The 24901-nt window shown below is 40.2% G+C and overlaps 2 protein-coding genes across 2 annotated transcripts in view; one reads left to right on the plus strand and one right to left on the minus strand.

Annotated features, from left to right (window-relative positions):
* Positions 1–743: 743 nt before the first annotated feature.
* Positions 744–5889, plus strand: LOC104536531 (upstream-binding protein 1-like; the record flags this gene model as incomplete). The annotated part of the gene is made up of 5 exons (XM_010179171.1): positions 744–952; positions 1233–1342; positions 2700–2842; positions 3386–3437; positions 4017–5889. Coding segments are annotated over 5 exons (552 nt in total), but the record flags the coding sequence as incomplete, so codon positions are not given.
* A 1473-nt stretch (positions 5890–7362) lies between these two features.
* FBXL2 (F-box and leucine-rich repeat protein 2) overlaps positions 7363–24901 on the minus strand; it is a 28821-nt gene continuing 11282 nt past the window's right edge. The window contains exons 5-14 of the mRNA XM_010179169.1: positions 22258–22326; positions 22076–22171; positions 21642–21768; positions 21375–21449; positions 17906–18036; positions 13920–13980; positions 12932–12976; positions 12588–12644; positions 8900–9112; positions 7363–7986 (exon numbers count right to left, since the gene is read on the minus strand). Coding sequence (XP_010177471.1) covers positions 7879–7986; positions 8900–9112; positions 12588–12644; positions 12932–12976; positions 13920–13980; positions 17906–18036; positions 21375–21449; positions 21642–21768; positions 22076–22171; positions 22258–22326 — 982 coding nt within the window. The 3' untranslated portion in view covers positions 7363–7878. The remainder of the gene's footprint in view (positions 7987–8899; positions 9113–12587; positions 12645–12931; positions 12977–13919; positions 13981–17905; positions 18037–21374; positions 21450–21641; positions 21769–22075; positions 22172–22257; positions 22327–24901) is intronic.

A 24901-nucleotide genomic window follows, 5' to 3' on the forward strand; every position in this document is an offset into this window, starting at 1 on the left:
TATACACACAAGAAGCAAGAAATGGCAATAGAGGCACTATCATCCAGACTGATGCACTAAGGCTCCTTAGTTAATCAGAGAGATGATGATTTTATTTTACGTACCATGGACCTAATGGGAAAGTACAGTATCTTATAGTCAACCCTTGCAATGTTGGAAATTTATGATTTACTCTGCTCGTGGCAAAATACTTGAGACAAATTACTTTGTTGGCTTTTATCTATGCATTCCTAGATTTTCTGTGGAGTACTTTCATGAATAAAGACTGCCTGGTTTTTCTCCTTTCCTCCCATTGATTCATTCCAGTGACTGCTGTTTCAGACTGTCGTTTTCTTTGTTGACACCCATGCTGCTTCTAAGAAGTTTGCTTGCTTCCATTTTCTGTTCAGCTCTGCTTAATGTCTCATATTGAAGCTTCATTTTCTGAAGTAACTGTTCTGGGAAGCAGTTGTTTTCACAGATTGCTTATTCACAGGATCATTTAATAAAAACCAAACTGTTTTTGGATGGAGGTGTCCCACAACCTGGACTCACTCCATAGGCTGCTGATGTGCCGATTTGACCACACTGATTTAGTTGCAGCAGCCCTTAGCAGTGTCTTGTGTAATTGAGTGCATTGCAGTAACTTGCCTGGGATGATTCAGAGAAACCATCAAATATTCTTTGCTCTTTATTTTGCATGTGTTTAAACCACCCTACCCTAAAATTTATTGTAAATTTTAGTTTCTCGTTTGTGTTTGCAGGATTCCATTTTTATAGTGGTGGAGTCTGTTATTCTTGGTTTAAATGAACATACAATTTGTTTAAAGAAGTATAGATGTTCTAAAATAATCTTCCTAAAATCCCCATGTGTTTCTCCAGGTGCTGATTTATTAAAGCTGACAAGAGAAGATCTGGTACAAATCTGTGGTCCAGCCGATGGAATTCGGCTATACAATGCACTGAAATCCAGGTAATGTCTTGAGTGTGAGGTTGAGCGGGTTTTGCTCTGTCATTTACTGAAATCCCCCGTCCTTAGAACTGGGAGACTGGGAAGTCATAGGCAGGATGGGCCTTGATGCCTGTGAGAGGTGTCTGGGGAACTGGGGAGCAGCACGTTTAAAGGAGCCTGCTGTGTACATGGTCAGTGAAAAAAAGCATTTCAGTTACACATATCCACATTTGGGGCATCACCATTTCCCTATTTCCAGGGCAAGTAACCTTTTCTGATACTCGGTTTGTTTGAATTGCAGGTCTGTTAGGCCCCGTTTAACAATCTATGTCTGTCAAGAGCCATTAAGGAGCATGCAACTGGAAAGACAAGACGCAGGCAATGGTGACAGCAGCAATGGTGCAATATACGGTACGGTGCACAGGGGTCTCTTAGCATAACATTTCTGTATCTTATCAAAACAAGATAAGTGAGAAGGAGAAAAAGAATAGCGAGGAAGCTGAATTTCTGTTTCTGGTGTACAGAGAAACCGTAGGAAGCTGTGTTCAGAACAGGCATTGCTGTTTTAACACTGCACAGGATGAACAGAACCTTAAAACCTAAAGAGTAAATCATTGATTTTTTCCAGTCCATTGATAAGACTAACTGTAGTTATATGGTAATTAATTAAATTAATTAAGTGGCTCTCGAATTAGCTGTGGTAGGTGTGTTGTTACAGCCAAGGTATGAGCCAGATAAATGTAGGTGCGTGTAAAAGCTACACGCAGATAAAACGCTTGGATTCTTTCCCATTTTTCAGTTAAGTTTTGCTGTCATTTTCTGTGTAACTGAACTAAAACTGGTAGAGCTTGCACAGGGCAAAACAGCCGAGCAATGTACGGGCTCAGGATTTTAGTATTGTTTTCCTGAGCTGTGGTTTCAACCCAGGTGGGAGCTCAGTATTTAATTGTAAATTCATGTCAATCTTCCAATTAAGGGAGCAGAGCTATTTGAAATTATTCTTTTCATGCTTGTGGCTTTGAGTGAAGAGACCTCCCTCCCCAACCAACTGAAATCTGCCTCGGCTGCTGCTCTAATAATAGTTGTGTATTTTCCATGGAGGTGGAGGAGGATCTGTAAATAGGATTCTGGCTCTGTCAAATATGTATTTTCCCTCTGGATATCTTCTGTCTTTGGTTTGGGACAGAAGAATGTGCAAATGTCGAGCTGCCATGGGCTTCCAGCACTGTTAAAGCTGTAGAGCTGTAAATACAGCATCAAACTGAGTTTGCTGTGTTGTATTTGCCCCCCACCAATCTTCAGCTTGAGATGATACATTGGAAATTTATTCAGACAGTTGAAAAAGGCTTTCTTTACCAAAAAAAAAATCTGCATCCCCATGTCATACGTATTAGGTGCTGCTTTTGGGATGGTCCAAAACTACTTCAGAAGTCATCTTCAGGTGGCTCTGTAGAGATCCATTCAGGTTGGACGTGGCTGTGCCCTTTTGTGCCGGATACAGGAAAAAATGTGGAAGTTGCTTTCAGTGTCAGAGCAAACAGAAGCCTCCCCATTGGCCGAGAGAAGCACTCGTGGCTTTACCTGGAAAGGAAAGTCCTGGCAGGTCGTGGTTCTTGGTGGGAACAGAGGGAGAGAAAAGTAAAGGTTTCTAACTCTTACTGTATTTTAAAGCTGAGGTATAAAAAAATAATCGGATTTTTTTCATGCAGTTACTTGTTACCAATTAGTACTGTGCTTATTTAATCTGTTGTTGTTGTTTTTGTTGTAGTTTATCATGCAATCTACTTGGAAGAAATGGCAGCCTCAGAAGTCACACGCAAGCTCGCTTTGGCATTTAATATTCCTTTGCATCAGATCAACCAGGTTTACAGACAGGGTCCCACAGGTATCCACATTCTTGTTAGTGATCAGGTAATGGAAACTTTTTTATTTTCTTGACAAATTTTATTTATGAATTAAATAGAATGGGTTTTCTTATGCTTGCTTCTTTATTAATGTGTTCTCTGACATTTAGATTTTCCTTTACATCAAAATGAGCAGAAGGATCCTTTAAATGTCACTCTTCCTCTACCTGAATAAATTCAAATTATGAATGCAGCAGGTCTGTATAGTTCTGAAATGCTGCAGGGATTACTTAGTATTTATTTTGAACGTGCCCAAAGGCAGGGAGCATTTAAATACTGTTGAACTCATCTTACTGAAGCATCTGCTGCTCATATTTAGAGTTCCAAAAACACAGCCAACAGTAATAGGTTCCCAACTGGTGGTCAGAGGATTAACAAGCAGTATTTTCACAGTAATGTATTTTAATTTAACCTGGTATATGCTTGTCACTTGCTGAATAAAAGCAGAAATATGCAATTGCTTTAGAAAGGCTGTATTTAATATCTGACCTTTATTTTTTGCATTGGTTGTACTCAGGAGAGTTTCAAACCTTTTTTTTTTTTTTTACAGATGGTTCAAAACTTTCAAGATGAGAGTTGTTTCTTATTCACCACAATAAAAGGTATGGTGTCTTTTTTTGACATAAACATAATTGTTGTTTCTGAACATTGTTGTTCAGCTTTCCTCAGTACGTGGCTGCAGGTCTCCCTCTTCAGCGCTGGGTGTTTCCAATGAATCTCACACTTTCTATGGAGCCCAGGTTGTTTCTGGTGGCAGGAAATTGCTGTAATCAGTGGACAGGTTTGACTCTGTGCAAATTTTACCTTCATGAACTGTCTCAACTTTGAAGATCAAGGTGCAAACTGTTGATCATGACTTGTTTTTGTTCAGCACAAGTAGGAAGTGAAAAGCTGTGTTTTTGCTGTAGGTGAGCTGTATTTTTAAAGTCAGCTGCACTTTATCAGCATTCTAACTTGCAAGGAGTAGAGATTTTTAAAGAAAAGAGATTTTAAGAAGTTATTCTTCAGGTGTTTAGTCTGAAGAGCAAGCTCCTGCTCTTCCATATGTTTTAGTATTTCATAGTAGCAATGAACCACTTCTACACAGTAACAAACCAAGTCCATGCTGTGATGTTTTGGTGGGGTGGGTAGTAAATTTATGGTTCTGTTTATGAAAGACTGACATTTTATTTCTTCTTCAGCTGAAAATGGTGAAGGCTTCCATATAATTTTGAAGTGATGTCACACACTTGCTAGACTGATACTCCAACACAGAATGAAGTCCTGCCTAAAGATTACGAAGATCATCCAAAACCTTAGGATCTAACTTCACCGTATAAGATGTTTCATATTGAAAACACAAAATGACCTTTCTAATGAGCTGTTTGATAGGTGAACTTTCTTATCACTGCCATAGCCAAGTGTCCTCATGAGAGGTCTAATGCCATGACAGCTTACGTACAGGCATGGAAGACAATGTAAGCAAAGGTGCTTGCCCTTTACTGAATCAAGGCAAATTATGGCCAGTAGATACAGTTTCTAGAAGCGAAGCGCTGTTGCTTTTCTGCGATCTGTATCCAGTTGGAGATGAATGTAAACTCACTTTGGGGCATTTACCTTTCTGTGCCAGTTTGTCTATTACTTGCTTGTACCTTACGCTGGTTTTATTTTTTGATGTTAGCACAGCACATGCTGATCTGTGTGGAGATGAGTTGTTTTGCTGATAGTGATCAGGTCGTTGGGTCTTTGAGAGTAAAGCTGTCAAAACAGCTTCCCGTGTAAATTGTGTATAAGAGTGTATGTAAGAAGTGTAAATGCCAGAACAGGGCTTTGAAGAAGCCCTAGACAGATGCAATATATGCATGCAGCAAACTGCATTATCAATAGTACCTTATTGGAGGGATTAATATAAATCCTATGGGGTACCAAGTAATTGTGTTTTGCTTTAACAAATTTAATGGAGAAGAATTGCCTATGCATCCTTTATGTTTAGTTTCCTAGGTTCTCTGCGGAGCACTGCTGCAGTTTAACTCTTCGCTTGTAAAATTGTGGGTTTAAAAATACTAGCAGTGAGAGGTGGATTGTTATGACCTAGAGGGATTATGCTGCTGAGGGAAGATGACCTACAGGCACCACGGGGCTGCGACAGCTTTCAGCAACATCAAATAAATGGCTTAAGAAACACTAAATGTAATACACCATTGTAGTCTCTCCCCAGCAGGTAAATGCCTTGCTGTAGTTGCTGTTATGGACAAGTATCTTACCTTTTCTGTTGACTTTTCTTTGCCCTCTGCTCCATACTGTACAGCTGTTACAGTGCCTCTTCCACATGACCAAATACTGACTTTTCTTTGAAACTGGCAATGTGCTCTTTCACTATTTTGGGTATTTCTTGTCAAGACACGGCACAGCATTTCCTATGTTAACAGTAAGTTTCAACTGGTTGGGTACTCGGAGGGGCTCTTTCAAAAGGCATTAAATGACAGCTTTTGCACAGCTGTGGTGTTGTGCCTTTGGGAAGTTTCATCTCTGGCTTAACAGCTTGGGAAGTTGCTTTTTTTGCTGCAGTGTTGGATGTAAGCAACTACTACAGCAGGTAAAAAAAGCAACTTAGACTTGTTTTCATGCCCTCTTTCATAACTGGCTCAAGTGTTTAGCAGAAAAGCTTCTTAAAGCTGTAGCATTTTGAAAATTTAAATTCATCAAAGCTAGAGTTTCTTTCCTGTTTTTACTTTTTCTGCACTGAAAGTGACATTTTAAGTACTTTTAAGCATTTCTGCCTATAAGTTGTTCATCTTTGGGTATTGTTTGGTCCTAGTATTTTCTTGAACTGACACTCGTGTCTTTTCAGCTCACACCATATTCAAATCCAAATGTTTTATAAAAGTGGAAAAATCCTTGATTGGAAAGTATCCAAATATCTAATTTTAAAGAATATTGAAAGTTGTACAGTAGTTTGTCCAGCTCACTTGAAATTGGAATTAAATTATGGCACCAGCAAATTGCTTTTGTTTTTTAATAAGATGTACACATTTCAATTTAAGTATAATAAATGTTTTTCAATAATTTTGTAAATGTGCTTTCTTTTTGTTTACTTTTTTTCCCATGACACACACATAATCTAAGTCTTAACAACAGAAGTAGCCACGAGCCCTACCTGAGCAGTAAGGGTAAATAAGGGAAGCAAATGAGCTCTGGGGTTTACCTTGTACCCAACACATGCAGGTAGATCTTCTAGTGAAAAAGTCAGTTACATTTTAAATAAGGGAAACAAATTCCAGTGTGACATCAGCTGATTGTTTATTGATGTGTCCTATATCAGAGTAGGTTCCATTTGTTTTTGTACATCTTTAATGCAATAGAGTCACAAGGTTCATTATGTTCTTAGAAAAAAAAATGAGCCAACAAAAGGCAGCACATCTGGACAGACTGGGACCAATGACTTTCCTGGTACAGGTGAGAAGAAAATCTGCTTAAAACTCTGCAGTGCAGCAGCACCTGACTGGACCTGTCGGTAGGGCTGTAAAAACGCTCCTCCCTTGCTGTGCGAAGCAAGCCCCGAGTAGCTGCTTGTGTAGTTGTACAGACACCCAGGTACTGAGATCTTAATTTACCATCCCCGTCATCTGTTCATGTGTGAAGCTGCTGTTGTCCATACAAGTCTCAATGTTCACACTCCTTTTAAAAAGTAGCTTAAAATCTGGGGGGCAAATCGAAGTACCATCCAGTAGTAGCTTCTCCAACTGTGTTTTAAGCCAGTATCTGTTAATTTTCAGTAAATGCACAGGCCCTGAACTCTTACACACACATAGTCAATCTTACACAAAAAAGCTTTCTGAACAGTTTAGGTTATCTCAGATAATTAAGTTGCTTAATATAAAAAAGTTTATTCATCTAACCCTCTAGCACTGAAAAACTAAGGATGAAAGCATGGCCTGAAAAGTTAATACATAGATTTTATTATTACTATCATTCAGAAGTTGACAGCTTCTTCAGTAAACCAAATGTGAAGAGTTTGGCTTTCTACATTTGAAAACCACAGGTTTGGTTTGGTTCAACTCCTGTCTCCAGCTTTATTTGCCTCGCTGCTTGCTATGTCCCTAAAAACAGGTGAGACAAACAGCTCCCTCCATCCCAGCTCCTGTAACTGACCCTGCTTTCCATTCCTCAGCTGTAGAAAAGCAGAGTAACACACCCCTCCTCTCAGACCTGCTGCAGCCCCTCCTTGCAAACCGAGGAGGTTGCTGAGGATGCCCAGGAGCAGCGTTACAGGAAGCACCACGTCTGAGTGGCAGCCAATGCCAGCAGAGCACATGAGCTCGACTGCAGTGGATTCCTTACCCCTTGTAAAGGCTGATGGCATCACACGTAAAACGTGCTTCAGTGATGGGCAAGCTTTAGACGAACACAGAGTTCAACTGAACCAAGCTCAAAAACTTAAGAAGTATTTCTATTTCTATAGTTATCTTGAGGTACAGGCTTACCTTTTGACATTACCTATTATGTCCTGTAATGTAATTAAATAGGACGCTGAATCATGAAAAAGAAGCTGTTTTGCTGCAAGAGCTCATGAGTACCTTGCATTTTTTTTTTGGTCAATGTCTGCTAAAGCTGATTTGTCCTTAAACCTGATCTTTGATCTGTCGTGTATATTACAGAACAGCAGGTTCAGTTCCTTGGTGTGACAGACTTGAGCCCCACCTTAGGTTAGAGCTTCACACACTCAGTGCTTACAAATACAGATTAACTCCCAAGTTTAGTGAACTCGCACCAAGAAGCTGCTACGCTGAAATGCCCCCACGTTTCACACGGTACTGCAGTTCTCATGCCAACAGAAGGAAGGAGTTACTAATACAAACCAAAGCATCACCAACTTAATCCACAGCTGCACAGTACATTAAGAATTTTTTAACCTGGAAAAAAAAGAGAATGCTTTTCTCGTCACAAAACTGGATGACCAAACACCACTAGGACTGTCAGGAAACCGACTCCTTCCACCGACTTGCAGTCCCATTCTTTTTTTCAACAAGACCACCACGATTTTCGGTATGGTTGCACTTACTGTCAAAGAATAATGCAGCATCTGCAGAGCCGCTGTCCGCCCCCTCCTACCGATGGAGGGGGAGTTACTGGAGCAAAGTAAGCATGAACTTTCACGTGAGGTAGATGAGCCTGTGGATGAAGAGTCCACATTATAATGGGAGAGAAACAAGCAGAAGTAGTAAAAAGCAGCACTACACCTCAATTACTGCAGCAAGGCAGCTCTCTTTAAGGTTGATAGCTGAAAAGAAAGCATCTATGTGCTTGGAACTACCCAAGCTGTCTTCCTGATGCATAATTCTCATGTCACGTCCAGCCAAAGCATGCTAATGTCTGGGCACACTCATCTGCTTGGGGTTCCCACTTATTTCCCAATAAAAAGTGTTATGCTGCAGGGAGAGACAGACCCCCTGCTCCTGATCTAAGACTTGTCTGTGCCCTGCCTTTCATATTCCCTACTTCTCTCATCCTACAAAGCAGCACGGAGTCATCTGCATCTGCCCTCAGCAATCACTATCAGGGATGAGCTTTCCAATTGCAAAAGCATTTGGACATGAATTTGGGGTAGGAAGCTGCAGACAAATCTAACAGTAAGCTTGAAATGCTGCGTCGCAAGGTAAGTGGAGGTGCACAGAGGAAGAGAGTTTGTGGCTGAACTCCAGGGCCTAACAGCGCTACAACCCATTGACCGAAATCTCCATGCAGATGCTTTGCTCTGTATATTAATGTCTATTTTTAGGAGAGGTAAAGAATGCCACTGCACAATCCTAAAAACGTAGAAGCCTGTATTTAAAAAAAATACAGAAAGCAGAAGATAAGCACTCATCATTCCCACAGCAAAAGTGCTATGAGTTATAAACAGAATTAGACAATTACTACTGCTCATGCAGAAAAGCTACCTTTAGAGCTGGGGACCTAACAAAATGACACTCAGACTCTGTCTTTCCACCCCCCCCCCCGCCTGGGACACCTGCAGGATTCATACAAGCTCAAGCAGTGCCAACAGCCTGGGCATCCCCATCAGGAGTTGGCAGCAAACACGTACTCTGATGCGCTTGATCCCAGCTCGCGTGACTTGCTGGCAGTCGTACAGCTCGATTCTCTCCAGGTTGTGGCAGTTCTCCAGGTGCTCCAGGGTCACGTCAGTGATGAGGAGACAGTTATCAAGCTCCAGGACCTGCAGCCTCTCGTGACCACAGGTACTGTTGCTCAGATGGAGGATCCCATCATCAGTGATCAATTCACAGTGAGATAAGCTCTGAAACAGAGGCAAACAGTTAATGACAGCATTCAGTCCTATGTTACTCTGTCTTCTAAACATCAGAAGTGAAGAGGTTCAACCTCCTGATTTTGGGAAAACCATGAGCACTTTGAGGTGCTAAACCACTCAGCACCTCAGCCTGGACATGCGAGGAGTAATAAACATCATGTACGGCTGCAGGAGCAGGTCTTTTCTTCAACAGTCAGCATAATAAACCAAGAAAGTCTGCTCCTCTTCAGCATACCTTTTTGCTCCCTTGAATTTCAAGAGCATGGAAGAAGTTGCAGCATTTCAGGAAGCAGCACCACACGAAGGAGTTTCCCAGTTCCTTCAGGGAATTCATGGCTTTTGAAGAAGCAGTGATGATGCCAACAACAGGAAAGAGACTTTGCTCAGAGGCTTAAGAACAACTCTCATCAGCGAGAGAAATGCTTGAGTCTTCTGCACTAGAACGTGCTGGATCTATGGACTCCTCTGGCCCTGTGCTCTGAGCTTGCTCTTTGCTTACTGCTCAGCCCAGTGTCCTGCTTGTACTGGTACCCAAGTCTAACGGCGACTGGTTTTGAAGTGGCATTTCCTTGCCACAGGATTTTTTTCAGACAGCAACCAATGAAGAAACACTTCAAAAACCTAAAAATGCTTTTTAACTTGGCGCAAGCTAACTACTGCTGAAAAATACCTCCTGCCAATCCTCTGAATCAAACATGTAAACCTTCCCTTCACCCAGTGTATCACATCAATCTCCTTTTATTTCAGCCTGACAAGGAAGCCCAAGTACCAGCAGCCGTGGCTTACCCTTGTAGCCTTGGCTGCAGTCACGCGCATTTCTCACCTGCTACCAGACACACGGGGTCTGTCCTGCCCTTTAGAGCAACCTGCCCCTCAACTTCTCTTTTCTCCTTTGCTCAACAGGATGAACAGGTAACCAGAGAAGAGACCGAGAGACACAGCTGCAACTCCTCTCCAGTCTGATGATGAGACATCGATTTTCCCCACTCACCAAGCACAAGCAGCAGCCAGCAGCTCCGTGCCACACCACAGCTACTGCCTGCTGTCTCCAAATGGCACCAGAAATGAAGTGCTCACCCCTATCAAGCGTGTTTTACCTTATGTGTACATTTTGCAGGTCTATCAACTCTCAGAAATACTTACATTCTCTCCTACACCTGCTTTGAGCATTTGGTTGGGCTCACAGCCTGGAAACAATCAGCAGCTGCAGGGTTAAAGACTGTTTCTAGCAGGGCTGTTCGGAGGAAGGACAGGAGGTTTTATGAAGCAGCCTGCTGGCTAATTAGGAGTTTTCCGTCCCAGGAAGTAAGCAGCTTATAAAAATTCAGCTTTCCTGAGACACTGTGTTTGGTACTGAAAGGACAATACAGGATGTACAGCTCAGTTCGCAGAATTTTGTAAAACAAATATGCCAAATGAGACATACTCTGTATTAAATGGGTTTTTTTCTGATTTCATAAGCCTGTTAGAAAGTGCTAATAACATGGAACTGATGACGACAATTATTTGAAATCTTGGGAGCAAGAAGATACGGTAACGTTATTTTTATTGTCACTGCATCTTAAATGCTGTGTGTACATCAAATATGGCATGATACGTTGTGACAGTGAGAAACAGCGTGAGCAACATCAAGAATTCAACTGTATTCTCATCTCCAGAAATAGTATGAGTATTTCAGGTTCTTTAATAAATGAATATAGAAATGTTACACATTTTCACCAGAAATTACTTAAGTCCAGAAAGACAAAAAAGCATTTGAGGACTCTGATACTGATGAAGAGGTAACAGTTGGTTATAATTGACCTAAGAGTGCTCTGCTCATTTCCACCGTCTGCTGAGTCTCCAAACCCCAAGAAACAAATTCAGAGTTGATCTCTGCAACTTCAAAATATCTGTTTAAACTGCAAAGATAGCGAAACACATGCTAAAGCACAGCCCCACAAGTTTACAGAACCATCAGCAGAACAGGATTTCACATCTGAAGTATGAAGGGTCAGGTATTTGGCACCTGCTACTCAGTTCTTCCTTTCCCTGTAATTCTCAGCCACTGCTGTTCACTCAGTCTTTGAGCAGGTATCCTTCCTACACACCAGATATACACCAAAACATCCATTTTCCTGGTTCCCTTAGAAAAAGCATACTTTTTTTTACCAACGCCACACTTCCCTGTCTGTGGGCTGACACACAAAGGCCAGCAAACAGGAGCAGGTTCCAAAAAATACTTGGAAATTACGACATTTTATGGTGTTTCTGGTGAAGCACTAGCAGAACTGGTACAAAAAATCTCTTGCAAGTACTGGTTAAAACTAGAATTACAACACAAAAACGCATCTGTTGCAGAACAGAAAGTGACTCGTCCAAGTGGCTCCCCATCTCCTGACAACTTGTTTGGCTTAACATTAAGAATTATGGTGCAGAAATGAGAGTGGTCAATTAATAAGCAAAAATAAAATAGTGAACAACATCCTTTTTAAAAGCCATCTCTCCACACGTTGCTACTTTAGTAACACTGAGTAACGCCAACTAATCATAACATAATGTCATTAATGAAGCAGGAAACCTTCCTTTAAGCCCATCTAAGAACAGATTATAAAGATACTTGTTCTCTCACGCAGATCTGAATCAGTATATAACAAACCTACACTCATGGGACAACTGGCTCTAAACACAGGAGGTCCTGGTGATAGGACAGTCTACTCATTTTGGAGTACCCTGTCTGAAGAACAGCCAAATTTATGTCACCTGAAATGGTTCCTGATGTTCTGAAAGATCTAAGCAACCACTCCCTAAAACCCAGTTCTTTGAAATACAGTAAGCAGGGTACCCCACTGAAGACATCTCAATCACAGAATCATATGATTGGGTTTGGGTTGGAAGGGACCTTTAAGATCATCTGGTCCAACCCCCCCTGCCACGGGCAGGGACACCTCTCAATCCTCTCCAATTACATTTAAAAGTCTAAGTCGAAAAACCCTTCAGAATTTTTTATGTAAATGTTGTCCTTGGGAAAAACTGGTCGAATGCAAAACTGATTCCAGAGTGATTACATTTATCTTCACTGGGTGGTTTTGCTTTTTAAGGCAAATACTGAATATGTCATCCTCCCTAAGAAAATCATTAGTGAACACGTAGAGAGTATCAATAAAGGTCTGAGTTGCCTATGGAAAGTATTATTTTAACTAAGCAATCAAATATGAAGGATATTAACCATAAAATGTAAGTTTTCTGGTTATTACTGATTTGGTAATATTTTTTAATCACACAATGCATGTAAATATTTCAGGAGTAGCCTGCTGCTTTTAGAATACTCACGAAACTGGCATATATTCTGCATATAGCATCATACAACATCATGAACTTGTTCTAGATCGAGTAAACAGCCTGTTTTTGTACTGAAGCAGTTGTGTATGCGTGTGATTTTGAAGGTATGTATCAAAGTTCACACAAAAAGAGTTAAACTCACCAATGCTTGTAGCTTAGGACAGTGTATAGAGAGTTGTATCAATGTGCTGTCAGTTATCTAGAAATAAAAGAAACCGAACAACCATAAGCAACAGGCAGTAGGAGGGCAACCCTCAAGTAGGGGCTCTCTTTCTCCATCAGATGAAGGTTCTGGTATTTTTGGAAAACACCCAAGCATCTGCTGCTCTTCAAATATTTCCCAATAGTTATTTTTATTTACTACCATAAACACAGCACTATTAACAAAAAACATAGCCCATTTAACTGGAAGTGCTAACGTTGGCACTTATTGGCACTGCATCCTTACACTGGACATGCAAGATTCCCTTTCATATTAAATCTCACCAAAACGCATTCTTCCAAGTCCATCTTCTCCAGCTCGTGGCAATTCTAAAAGAAACAAAAACCATACAGATAAACAAAAGACAAAATAAACCACCACATAGACATAAAATCATGCACAGAACTAGTAATATGGGAAAGCACAGCCTCCAAGGGGAAATTTGAACTCATCTGAAACACACATAAGCCTGTGAAACATCTCTTCACCATCACGCTTTAGAAAGAAGCCTTAAAAACAATTTGCTTTGCTACTGAATACTGAAAATGTTAAAATAGGGTCCACTTCAAGGCTGGGAAAAAACTGCACTTCACATTAATAGAAGCAAGTTTCCCAATATTCTGTGAGACCCCTAGGGAGCTTTGAGAAGTGCTTTCAATGGCTGATTGTGACTAAATTCATCAAAATGATGTAAAGTTGTGACTTTTACATCAGAGGTGTAAATGAATCCTGTTTACAGAGTATTATTTTTGTGTTCAGATTTCCTGAACCAGCAAGCGTACACATTTTAACTTGAAGCATTTTACACAATTCATATGCTTACTTTACATATTTAAAGCATGAATCGGGGCATAAGTGCTTATAGTTTAAAATGTATAATGTAAGTATTTTTGTCACTTCAATGTACATTCAGAATAATCTATTACATGGTGATATTTTTTGGTATAAATATCACAAGGACATGTGTCAGCTTTATAGGGGAAAACTGGCTAGAATACATACTACAAGTTTAGATTTATGTTAAGCATAATAATTCCAATTAAATCATACTAAAAAAAAAAAGAGGGGAAAAAAGGGAAAAAATTCCATGGTAGATGGCAAAATAGATCAAGCTGTAGCTCTAAGTATAACCCAGAAATAAAATCTTTTTAGTCCTCTCCTCCTCTGAGTTCTCACTTTATTTTTATTTTTCCCCAGCAGGACTACACCAATGCACAGCTGCCCAGCAGCAGTGGAAACAAGGGGAGCTCTAACCTCTGAAATGAACCTTACCCGTGCTAGAAGGGTAAAACCAGCATCTGTGAGATGGGAACATCTTGCAGCTTCCAAAATCCTGAAAAGGTTTTAAATAAGAAAACATTAACATAAATAAAAGCAAATGCATTTGAGATACAAATTCGTCTTCTGCAACTTAAAGCTCTGATTAGCAAACGTGTGAGTGTGTGTGTATATATATCTATATATATAAAATGTGCGTGTGTGTGTATATATATACACACATATATATATATATGCCTATTTTTCACAGTGATTTGCAATTAAAGAGCACTAGGCAGACCTTTGATCCAGCTTATTAGAAGATTCCAATAGTCACAGAACAGATTAAGTTCAATCTTCAAATCTTCTCAACACTTAGTGGAAAAAAAACTACACTTAATTATACGCATTTTGACCTCATTTCAGTAAGTCAGCATAATGCTCAAGTTTTCTTATGTGCCATCTGAGGAAAAACGGGGGAGAACAGAGCCTGAGTTAAGGAAAATGCAGATGAAGGCTGCACTGAAAACCTGTTATCTAAGCACAGGATGTTGGGAAGCCACAAAACTGAGAAACTACTCTGAGAAATTCCCTCAGAGCCTCTGCATGAAGCCCAGTGAAGCAAGTTACCAGAAAGCAAGGAGCTCAAGTTCTCCAAGCCCGCAACAAAGACAGTAAACTACACCAACACAGCCTTAAAGAAAATAACACAGTGTTTTGCAAAGATAAACCTCACACTCTTTGGAGAGGTATTGGGAAGCAGTAGTGACAAAAAAAAGTCAACTGCCCCAAGCAGCACCACTAGTACATAGCATCTAGTCTCATAACTGTTTCTTATCCTCTTTTTAGTTTAATGAACACTTTTTGCTTTGCAAGTGCAGTAAGTTTCAAGATGGATAAGGGGAAACCACAGCACTGTGCAATGAGAAGCACCAACTAAGTGCAGCTTACCCACTGGCCACAGCAAACACCGCTTCTATGCCAGGGTCAGTGGGGAGGAGGCAGGGCAAGATGGACAAGAGAGCCTCTTGCTGGGGTAATGCTTAGAGGCTTCTAGATCCTTCCACTAGTTTAGGAGGTCATTAGAAAGCACACTCCCCATGGGCAAAAATGCAAAGGGAAAAGCCACACTGTGTGCACAAGAAAAAAACAAGCCCACCAGAGTACAGGATACAGGCTCTGACTATGGCTTTGCTGGATCAGTCTCCTCCAAGCCACAGGCAAGAGCGCAGCTGAGTTTAGAGGTTCTGCCCCACTGGTTACAGCCCTGATAACCACTTCCAGAGTGATGTTCTTCAACGAGGTTCAGAAGTGTGATGGAAACTCGAGAGCAGTCCACAGAGAGGTACAGGACAGGTACTGCTCTCCAAACGGATAGCTCTAACACCACTGGATTTTCTCTCCAGACTCACATTTATGCCCTATGTGCCCTTCCACCAAGGGCAGTTAGCAGACTGTCATAAAACACTCTCCGCTACTCTGAAAATTACCTAGGATACCAGAGAGGAAGGGAAAAAACCCAACACCACCACAAAAAACATGATTCAGGTTGCATTTGCTACCCCCTTCACTTTGCCTCATTTACTTGCTTTCAAACCCATCTACACTTAAAACCACTGGATCCCCAACCCCATCACATTTCTGACTTTAAAGGGGCAGAGGAAAATGACATCTGCAGTGTGCAAAATAGTGGGGAAGCTACTTACTGCACATCTGTTTGAAAAGCTCTGAAGAACATGGGAACAGGGGGTAAAAAAGCAGAAGAGTAGCAGCTCTTTCCTTCCTGAAATTGGGTGTGTAGTCAGCCAGAAGAGCAGAATGGGGAGGGTGAGCTGTATCTGCACATGCTGCATCAATCAGGTCCCAGTATGAAAAACAGGTGGGGAGGCACTGGTCAGCATGAAATGGAGCAAAGTTCTATTTTTTGCTTTGTTTTAGTGATTGCACTTAATTACAGATGGCTCTTCTTTTCCAGATACAGCTGACATTTATTTCCCATCCAATGACTCATGACAAAGTACCTAGCACAGGAGCTGATGAGGCAAAATGACACCCGAGAGCAGATTCCCCACTCTTACAAAGCCACGTTCTCCAAGATGGACCTCACACTTGCCTTCATGGCCTACAGATGTCTTTTGGGCACACCTGGAGCATCTCTGCACACAGCACCTCCCTGCTGCTGTTGAATTAGCAGCAGGTGGGAGAGAACATTGGTGCAGTTAAAGGAAAGCTGATCCTAATTTTCACAGCCCCACCTAGACAAAGACACTCATGGTTCAGGGGTGCTTTTCTTAATAGGCTTCACCAAAACATCTACTAGTATTTAAACACTTAAAAGTACTAAACCAGAAAAATAATGAAGGTATCAAAACACTTAAATGAGCAGACATTAAAAGGGATGAGACCCTGAAGTGAAGCGAGAGTAGCACAGCACAGAAAATACTCAGAAGCTTCCTAACAGGAGCAGCACGCCCAACAGAGGCAGGAGCGTTTTCTTTCATACACAACACTGAAATAATCAGAAAGTATGAACAAATGTGGAATTATATTTCCTCTTTGGTTTGCAACAATTTTTATCAAGTACTTTCCATACATGATCCCAAAAGTCTAGCTGTAACCATCACCTGGCCTTCCATCAGGCAGCAATCAATGCAAAGGGTCCTTTTTTCCTTATCCTGCTCCTCATCGAAGGAGAAGAGCGGCACACGCCTTCCCCCTCGTGGCACAGACAGGGGCTAACAGTTTACCTATCAAAGGCAAAACAACTCCTGCTACAGCTGTAGTAGTCCTTGGAAAGATCTGCACAACTAACAGCGCTTCAGACCTCATTTCCCATCTGAGCTGGGAATTTAGAAAATGAGAGAAATCATGGGAAAAGACCAGCATAGCTTTCTAAGAAACATCATTCAGTGTGTCAGAAGACTCCTAAGTCCCAAACACAGGCACACGTAAGCTTTTATAAGTATGAATGGTTACATGAAGGGGATCGTCACTCCAGAACTGTCTTAAGGATGGTTTTGGTTTGTTTTTTTTACAGTAAAAAAAGCTCTTTTTCACTCAATCAGCTACAGGAACACTGCATGACAGCACACTCATTTGAATGTAGTTTCCCTGATTTTTATGATCTACACTTTCCTCCATTTATCTGTGATTGAAGTATAAAAAGTTGAGACTCCGGCATGTTCCTGTCATAAATGGCAATTCAGCGTCATCCAAAACTCTTTGTTTTGATTAAATTTACATTAAAATTAGACCTTACAAAAGTATATGTCTCTACAACCAGAGAGCTGCTGCATGACTGAGCTTTACTATTAAAACTGAAGCTGTCCCCACTTCTAAGAATACCACCATGTTTGTTAATGCAAATTGCACCAATGGAAAGGTTTATATTATTTTTAACTGACAAGCCCCTATTACTCAAAACATAACCTCTAAATTTAAATCCTCAGTGCTTGCAGAGACATTAGCAAACACTGTATCAGAGTTTAAGAATGCCAGAATGTACTGCAGAGCATACTAAAAACACTTTTATAATAAAATCTGTGAATACAATACTCAGGTATGATTTAGCTTTTTTTTTTTTTTTTTTTGCAAGACACCTGCGTAAGACCACATCAGAGGACAAACATCGCAAGACACAACACAACTACAGATATTTTTATCTTTAAAAAAAATAATGGGCTTTATATCATCTTTTCTTCTGGTTTGTAATTAGTACCTTAACTATTTAGCTAGAGGCACAGATTTGAACTGCCAGATTCAACATGTTTTATTTGTCATAAATATATTACTTTTTGTTTTTCCAGTATACAGTGGACTACATTCATAATGCTAGCTACAGAGGACCAGCCCTCAAGTTTCCATTCAGCTGGTACAAAAGCAACATAAGCAACAAAAAGCTAAATCAGACCTGTGGACATCAGCTGATTATAAGTGAATTTCTTAGATCAGGCCAGTAACAACAACATGGCACAATCATGACATGCACCTGACATACTCACTTCAGCCTCGGACAGTTCAGACCAAGCGCTGTGAGAGAAGCGTCTGTAAGGTTGCTACAGCCTGAGACACAGAGTGACTGAAGTCTGTGGCATCCTCTACAGATTTTTACAATGCCTTCATCTGAAATTTGCTGCAACACAGAAGGAGGTTGAAGTTACTTTGTTATCAAGCAATCAGCTAAGAACAAAAATCAAGTTATATCACTGAACTGTTCGTGTCATACTGTATATAACTATGGCACCTGCAGATTTTCAACCGAAAAATACTGTGAAACCATGTTCACTGATAACAGAGAATGATAATCAACACACACAATTCCTACTTATCTATGTATTTTGCCACATATCTCAAGTACAGCTCAAAGGCAGTCTGAAGCATAGAGGAAGAGGAGTTTGTTGTCTTCCTCTTTCACTTTGCTTTATAATTTATATATAGATATATATATTTTTATTGTAGTTGTCACTGTGCAAAATAGTTTGCTGCTTATATGTTTCCCGAGTTTGGGTCTTTTGTTCCAGTGACTGGGTAAGTTCAGGAACAGCATAAAAGAGAGCACAAAGCTCAACAGCAGAAGAGCTGACTATCTGTTTTGCACTGGAGCAGCAGAACTCAAGGGTAGAAATCCTTTACCTCCAGGTAATTTTTCAAAGAAGGAGTTACAGGTAAACAACTATATATAATCCATTCTTTAAAGAAGGCAAATGTAAAAGCCAGGTTTGCCCTACCCTACGCAGTTGCCCTTAGCTGAAGGATTTAACTCAAAAGAGGGTTTTTAATTTCTCAAAATTGTTTTGTACTACATAGTCTGAAAAAAGTAACTCTAAATTTGCAATATGAATAAAAGTGTTTTCTCCCTGAGACAGGAACTATAAGAAGTAGCCCCGGTGCAGCTGCACACAAAAGAGCAACAGGAAGTAGGCTATTGGGTGTGTGTGCAAATATTATTTTGTTTACAGGTCTCCTATTCTGGAAAAAAATATTCTCTCCTCCTCCCATCCCTAACTCGAAGAATTTAACTTTTCTACAGAAAAATTAAATCCTTCAAGGTGAGACAGGTTATTTTATTTCCTGGCCTAACAGTACTCTTCCAACAGTAACAAAGACCTCTACTATATTTTGTTCTGAAAATACACATTCCTTTTATAAGCCACTCATCTAGGTACACTAACACTACTATAGCATATTTCTGAGGCTATCACCACAAACTTTACCTCTCATAGACGAAAAACAGGGTAAGAAATAGCAGTGGCTCAGCACAAAGGGAGATCACCTTTTGCCCCCTCCCCCCCCAACCCAGCACTTTTTTAATGTCAGTGGTTCACATTTGCAAATCGTTCTGTCAAATAAAAATTATTCTAGACAGAAAACTGGAAGTCATCTTCTTTTTGTGGATCCAGAAGGATGCGCATGATCTACAGATAAGAAGATACTTTCTGGAACCGTTTTGTTCCCTTTGAGAGATATTCATGACACTATTATTGGGAAAAGGAACTACTTTGGAGGTAAGGATATGTACATTTTGTGGAGATAGACAAAACCCTCAAGTTAGATATGAGCATTTTTCATTCTGAAATTGTGACGTCAATGCCCACATCCCTTTCAGGAAAGAAAAGTGCTAAAAAAAAAATGCCTGCAAGTCCCCAGTTTCTACACTGTAAAGATGGCCCCTTTCAGAAATGCAGTTTCCAGAGTTAATACCAGTTCATTCCATAGCTGCTGGAGCTGGCCTGGCATTTTACAAGGTCCATAAAACAGAGCCACTAGAATCGAAGTGTGGATCATATAAAGCACAAGGAGACCTGCTGGGTGAAAATCAGTGCTAACCCTTTGATCTCTTTGATAAAGAGCCTGGCTGCTTCTGGAAGGAGGCTTCTAAGCCACAGCAAGTACAACATCTCCACTGAAATAAAGCTTTAAAGCCCACATAACTAGGTAGGACACACAGGCTAGCACCTCAAAAAAAAATCAAAAGGAAAAATACTTTCACTCATGACATTTTTTTGGTTGTACTTTATAGCTACGTGACAACAAACATACTGGCCAAGGAAAAGCCCTGGTATACTTCTATGCCAACGTTCCTTTCAAGCAGGAGATAACTGAGTATCATCAGACCTTGCAAGAGCCTTCCACAAAAATAATCAGAAAAGGCTGGCCTTGATGTATCTCATCAGTCTCAGGTAAAGCACAAGAGAAAGAACTTTGGAGGAGCAGAACAGCAAAAGGAAAAGTGAAAGAGGAAGAAATTATGTCCTTTATTTATTTATTGGCTCATGACTTATTTATTATGACTTTATTTATTAAAGTGTGGTTCTGACCAAAAGAAGGAACTTCCTTTCATTTCCGTTATCCTTAGGTGCCACTCAGGATCCACTGAAGTTGGGCACCTAAATTTAGATTGAAAAGTCTGAATATTCTCTCTCTTTCACTAAGCATCTGGCTCATGGAAGTTCAAGATTTCTATTCCCATTGTTCTTAATTTCCACAATTTTTAATGTAACTTTTAATAATCCCTAACACTCCAAAACGTTTTAACGCTTTAAAGAAACCTATTAGGTCCAAAACTCTTCATCCAATCATAATAAAAAAGGTCCCATCCCAAATTCATTCCAGAATAATGTGTAATACAGATTTGAAAGTTTTAGTACAAGCAGATTTTATGATACCTCCTAGCAATAAAACTGTAGAAAACTTTCCAAAAGCAAAAAAAAAATAAAATTAACAACTACATTGTTCAAATTTGCATGACAGAAACATGGAAATTCTAATTTATTTCAATATTTTCTGAGGCTTATTTACAAACAAAGAGGGACTGAGATACATTTAAAATCTAAATGGAGATCTTTACCATTCCTAAAGACTCACATCAGAAACAACATAAAAGCAAACAGAAAACAGAGCAAATCTCATTTGTGTGTACTCTTTAATTAGAATTAGAAGTACATTTATGATTCCCAGTTATTACAAATGAATGTGTTCTTACTATTGAAAATCCATGCCCTTTCCCTGCTACCTAGATGGTTCCAAACCATCTTCAGTTACAATGCCATTATATTTTATTGTCAATTATGTAGCCCAGAATACGGCTTCTGCTCAATTAGAAGCCTTGAAATTATGAACAGACCAACATGTTTTACCTTAATGGATGAGAGAACAAGAACTACATCTGTAAAACTGCACTGTTTAGCGCATTCACAGTTCATGAGATTTGAATGAATGCAGTTAATTCTTACTCTAGAGCTCGCTACAGCCAAGAGATGTAAGGAATGGGAAAAAATAACCCAACACTCCAAATCTACACTCAGCTGTAAGAGCAGCCAGCTCATTTAAGACCTCTATTACACACAAAATTCTATAAACTGTAGAGATGTACTATTTGAATTATTTAAGTGTGTAGCAGATCAATTCATTAGCATTCAAAATGGTTTATGATTAATAGTGAATGTATCTTTTGAAGCTTCAAATACTTACGGTACAGGATTGCAAATTCAGGATTACAAGTTCATGACAGTGATTTTGAATGTGTTTCAATGCTTCATCTTCTAACTGTATTTAGGACATATCAGACATAGGAAAAGAAACAAGAAATTAAAAGCACAGCAAAGCAGCCCAAAGAACGTACACATCTTGTAATATTGAACAAAAGACTATAACAAAATCTGTATTTTTAAATTCACGGAGATTTCAAAACCCCAAATAAAATTTTATTCCTAAAGGATCACCCAAGCAGTTATGTACCTGTGTGCAACCTCTAAGAAATAGAGCTTTTAGTCCACTACACCCTTTCACCAGTGCTTCAATACCATCCTTCGTAATCTGATCACACCAGGAAAGATTCAAATGTTCCAGATTTCTGCAACCCTCACTGGGAGAATTAAAAAAATACATAAAGTTAAATCCAGCCTTCAAATAGTCATAACAGTGGGAAACCCAAATTAAACACACTGTTAGAAATTAATGAAAGCCAGTGGACTGTGCCAGGCCTCCACAGAAAAGTCATGAGAAAAGACCACACACAAGCAAAATAGTCTACACTCAAGGAGTGCTAGATTAGGATATAGTCAGTGCTGATACACAGTATGAAAGTTCAGCATTGACTTTTTCAAACTTTAATAAATGTTCAACAGCTCTTTAAATGCTTTTCTTTAACACAAAACACTGAATCTTCTTACCTTAAGCCTTTCAAAGAGCTGTTTGTGATGGCTACACAAGATGTCAGATCCAGATGTTTCAGCTTGGAACAGAATCTGCTAAGACTGTAACACGTGCTGCAAAACAGCAGACACACTAAAAATACCTTCAGCTACTTCTTTTTCCAAATTTCCCCATCAAACAAAAAACCCCTTTGACTTACCTGTCAGTGATTTTTGTGCATCCGTTCAGATTCAAGTGTTCGATGTTTCTGCAGTTCTGTGCAAAGGTCCTAAAACAGCAACAAAAAGCTGGAGAATTAATATATGTCACAAGCAGTAATACAGTCACTGGAGAGCGCTCTGTTCCCTACCTCCTTCCATCTCAGACAGAAAGTTTAATCTTCAAACCGGAGTAATTACAAAGTACATCTCAAATACACCTGTCTCTGTGGCTGCTTCTTCCTTCTGCTATGGTAAGTTTCTGCCTTGGTGTGGCAGATGCACCCACCCTACTAAAGACCTGAGAAAGACCCGACAAAGACAGTGCTAAAGTTTCTGCCCCTGGCAGCGCCAGGACTGCCTCCCCCCTCACAGCTCATGTCTGGTCCACACAGTGGGGGTCAAAGGAGGGAAAGTTGGGGTCCTCAGTCAATGGGGGCTGACACAACCACGTATTGACCACAGATCAGATTCGACCAGGGTATAAATGGGGCCCCGTCGGAGGACTCATTTGAGTCGGTCCTCCTTGGAGCAGCGAGCCTGCAGTCAAGGACTCTCCTCTTGAGTTGGGATGCCACTTAAGGTAACTTCTCGAGATTGAGAGCCCTCCCTTTTTAGGTGAGTGAGTGAGTGCACGTTTTGGATCGTTTGGCCAAAAACTTAAGAATTCTTAACTTAGCTGTGTCTGGTAATATTCCCAACCAGCATATCGAACCTGTATTTGTTAAATGTCAGTGGAATGTTGTTTAGGTGAATGAAGTTTTGTCTGCTTAATTTCAGTTGCAGATTAAAAGCTTGTTTGAGTTCACTATTTGTGTGAGTGTAGCCATTTTGGTGCGATTCCGTGACACTTGGGTAACTCCTGAAATCAAGTGTTATTCCTCTCTCAAAAACCATTTGAGCAAGGTGTTTATATCTGTCATACAGAAGCCAGAACTGACCTGCTTCAAATGCCTTAACTAAAAACATCAAGGGTATAAACAGCAAGGTTTAAATATCACATTAGTTAAATATTAAGCTGCTGGGGAGAGTTTTCACACATCCCATCACTGAAGCCTTTGTAGGTCTTCTTAAGGAGCTCACTCCCACATCAAATGAAAAGGAATGTACCCTGTGCAATACTTATGTATAAGTGGGACCTAAGCCTACTTGACTACTAACGGGAAGCCCTGTGGGCAGCGTATTAGTTATTTATGATTTTAAAAATTGAAATGCATCTGTGCGCACTACTGGGTATAAACTCTAAGGATGATTGGAGTTATTATACTGTTAAAAGCCTGTATGTATCATTATACTAATTACCCAGAAGAAATACATGAACTTTCTTTTCATCTCTGCAGAGCAGTATTTACAGCTGCATTGCATTTCAGAACACTGTTTTTATGTCCATGTTTCCTCCAACTGCATGGATTTTATTGGCAGGGGCAGAGGAAACAGACAAAAACAGTTTTGTCTGGAGGCTTGCCGTGGTTAACAGATCCGACTACACACTCAAGCTGGTAACAACTTCCTGGCTCTCCAGTGTGGACTGAAAACAATGGAAAAAAACCTAGCAAGGAGTTACAGTGGTGAGAATTTCCACTGGAATTCTCAAAACAGCTATTCCAAAATTCACATATTAGAGAGAGATTTACAATCGAGACACTCTTCAAATCACTTGGAAAGATGCTATGCTCTGTAATAACTTGCAGGAAAAGTAAACTTTGCCTCTGAGATTCAAGCATGGGGCATGGCCTAACAGAGCTGCCACAAACATTCAGTACTTACACAGCCAATACTTACTTTAGTACTTGGCTATTTCTAAACAAAAGTTGATGTAGAAGAAGGAGAAATAGAGAAATTAATATCACCCACAAAACTAATGGATCTGAAGACAACTCAACACAAAAAGCCTCATAGGAAAGGCCACTTTCAGAACAAGTATTTGAGAATTAATGCTACCTTTTCTCATGCTAATGTTTTGAAAGTCTTAAAGCTCATGTATTTATCATTCATTTGTTAATTTCAGTATCACCTGCTTGTATTTCAGGAGTGAATTACCTTCTTTCCTAAGGTCTCTTAGACACCACCATCCGCACCAGTTAGTTGTTACAGATGCACACGTGAATACTGGTAACATGCTGGTACACCAGTCTCGGCTAAGCCTGTCCTGTTACCTGCTAGCATGACTGGCTGTATCACCCCTACAGCGTACCCATGCTACACACTGAACTGCTGTATACTCACAATAAGTATCTGTCTACTAAATATATCAATATTTAAAAATATCCCATCTCCAGCCCTACTCCTTTTCTTACATGCCACTAACATACCTGAACCCACTTACAATTCTTGATCCTATTCATAACCCTCACTGCAGTCCTCTAGCCTCAGTGTCCTGAAAAGCACAGCTGGGAACATAAACCAAAAATGAAATGGACTTTCCAGGGGGAAAAACCTGTTACCTACTGCCCTGACTCTTTCTTTCTACACCCTTGTCATTGCCTTCCCCCTTACAACTTCCCCATATTATTTGCTACCTCTCTCTGAGCCTGTCTTCCTCCCCTTCTCCTCCACTCCACCTGTGTGAATGCTCTGGGAACTCAGAGGAGCACTGCAGAGAGTTCACTCTGGTTGGAGCTACCGCTTTTTTGACAGCAATTGCCA

This window comes from Mesitornis unicolor, unplaced genomic scaffold (genome assembly GCF_000695765.1).
Source record: "Mesitornis unicolor isolate BGI_N332 unplaced genomic scaffold, ASM69576v1 scaffold24232, whole genome shotgun sequence".
Lineage (NCBI taxonomy): Eukaryota > Metazoa > Chordata > Aves > Mesitornithiformes > Mesitornithidae > Mesitornis > Mesitornis unicolor.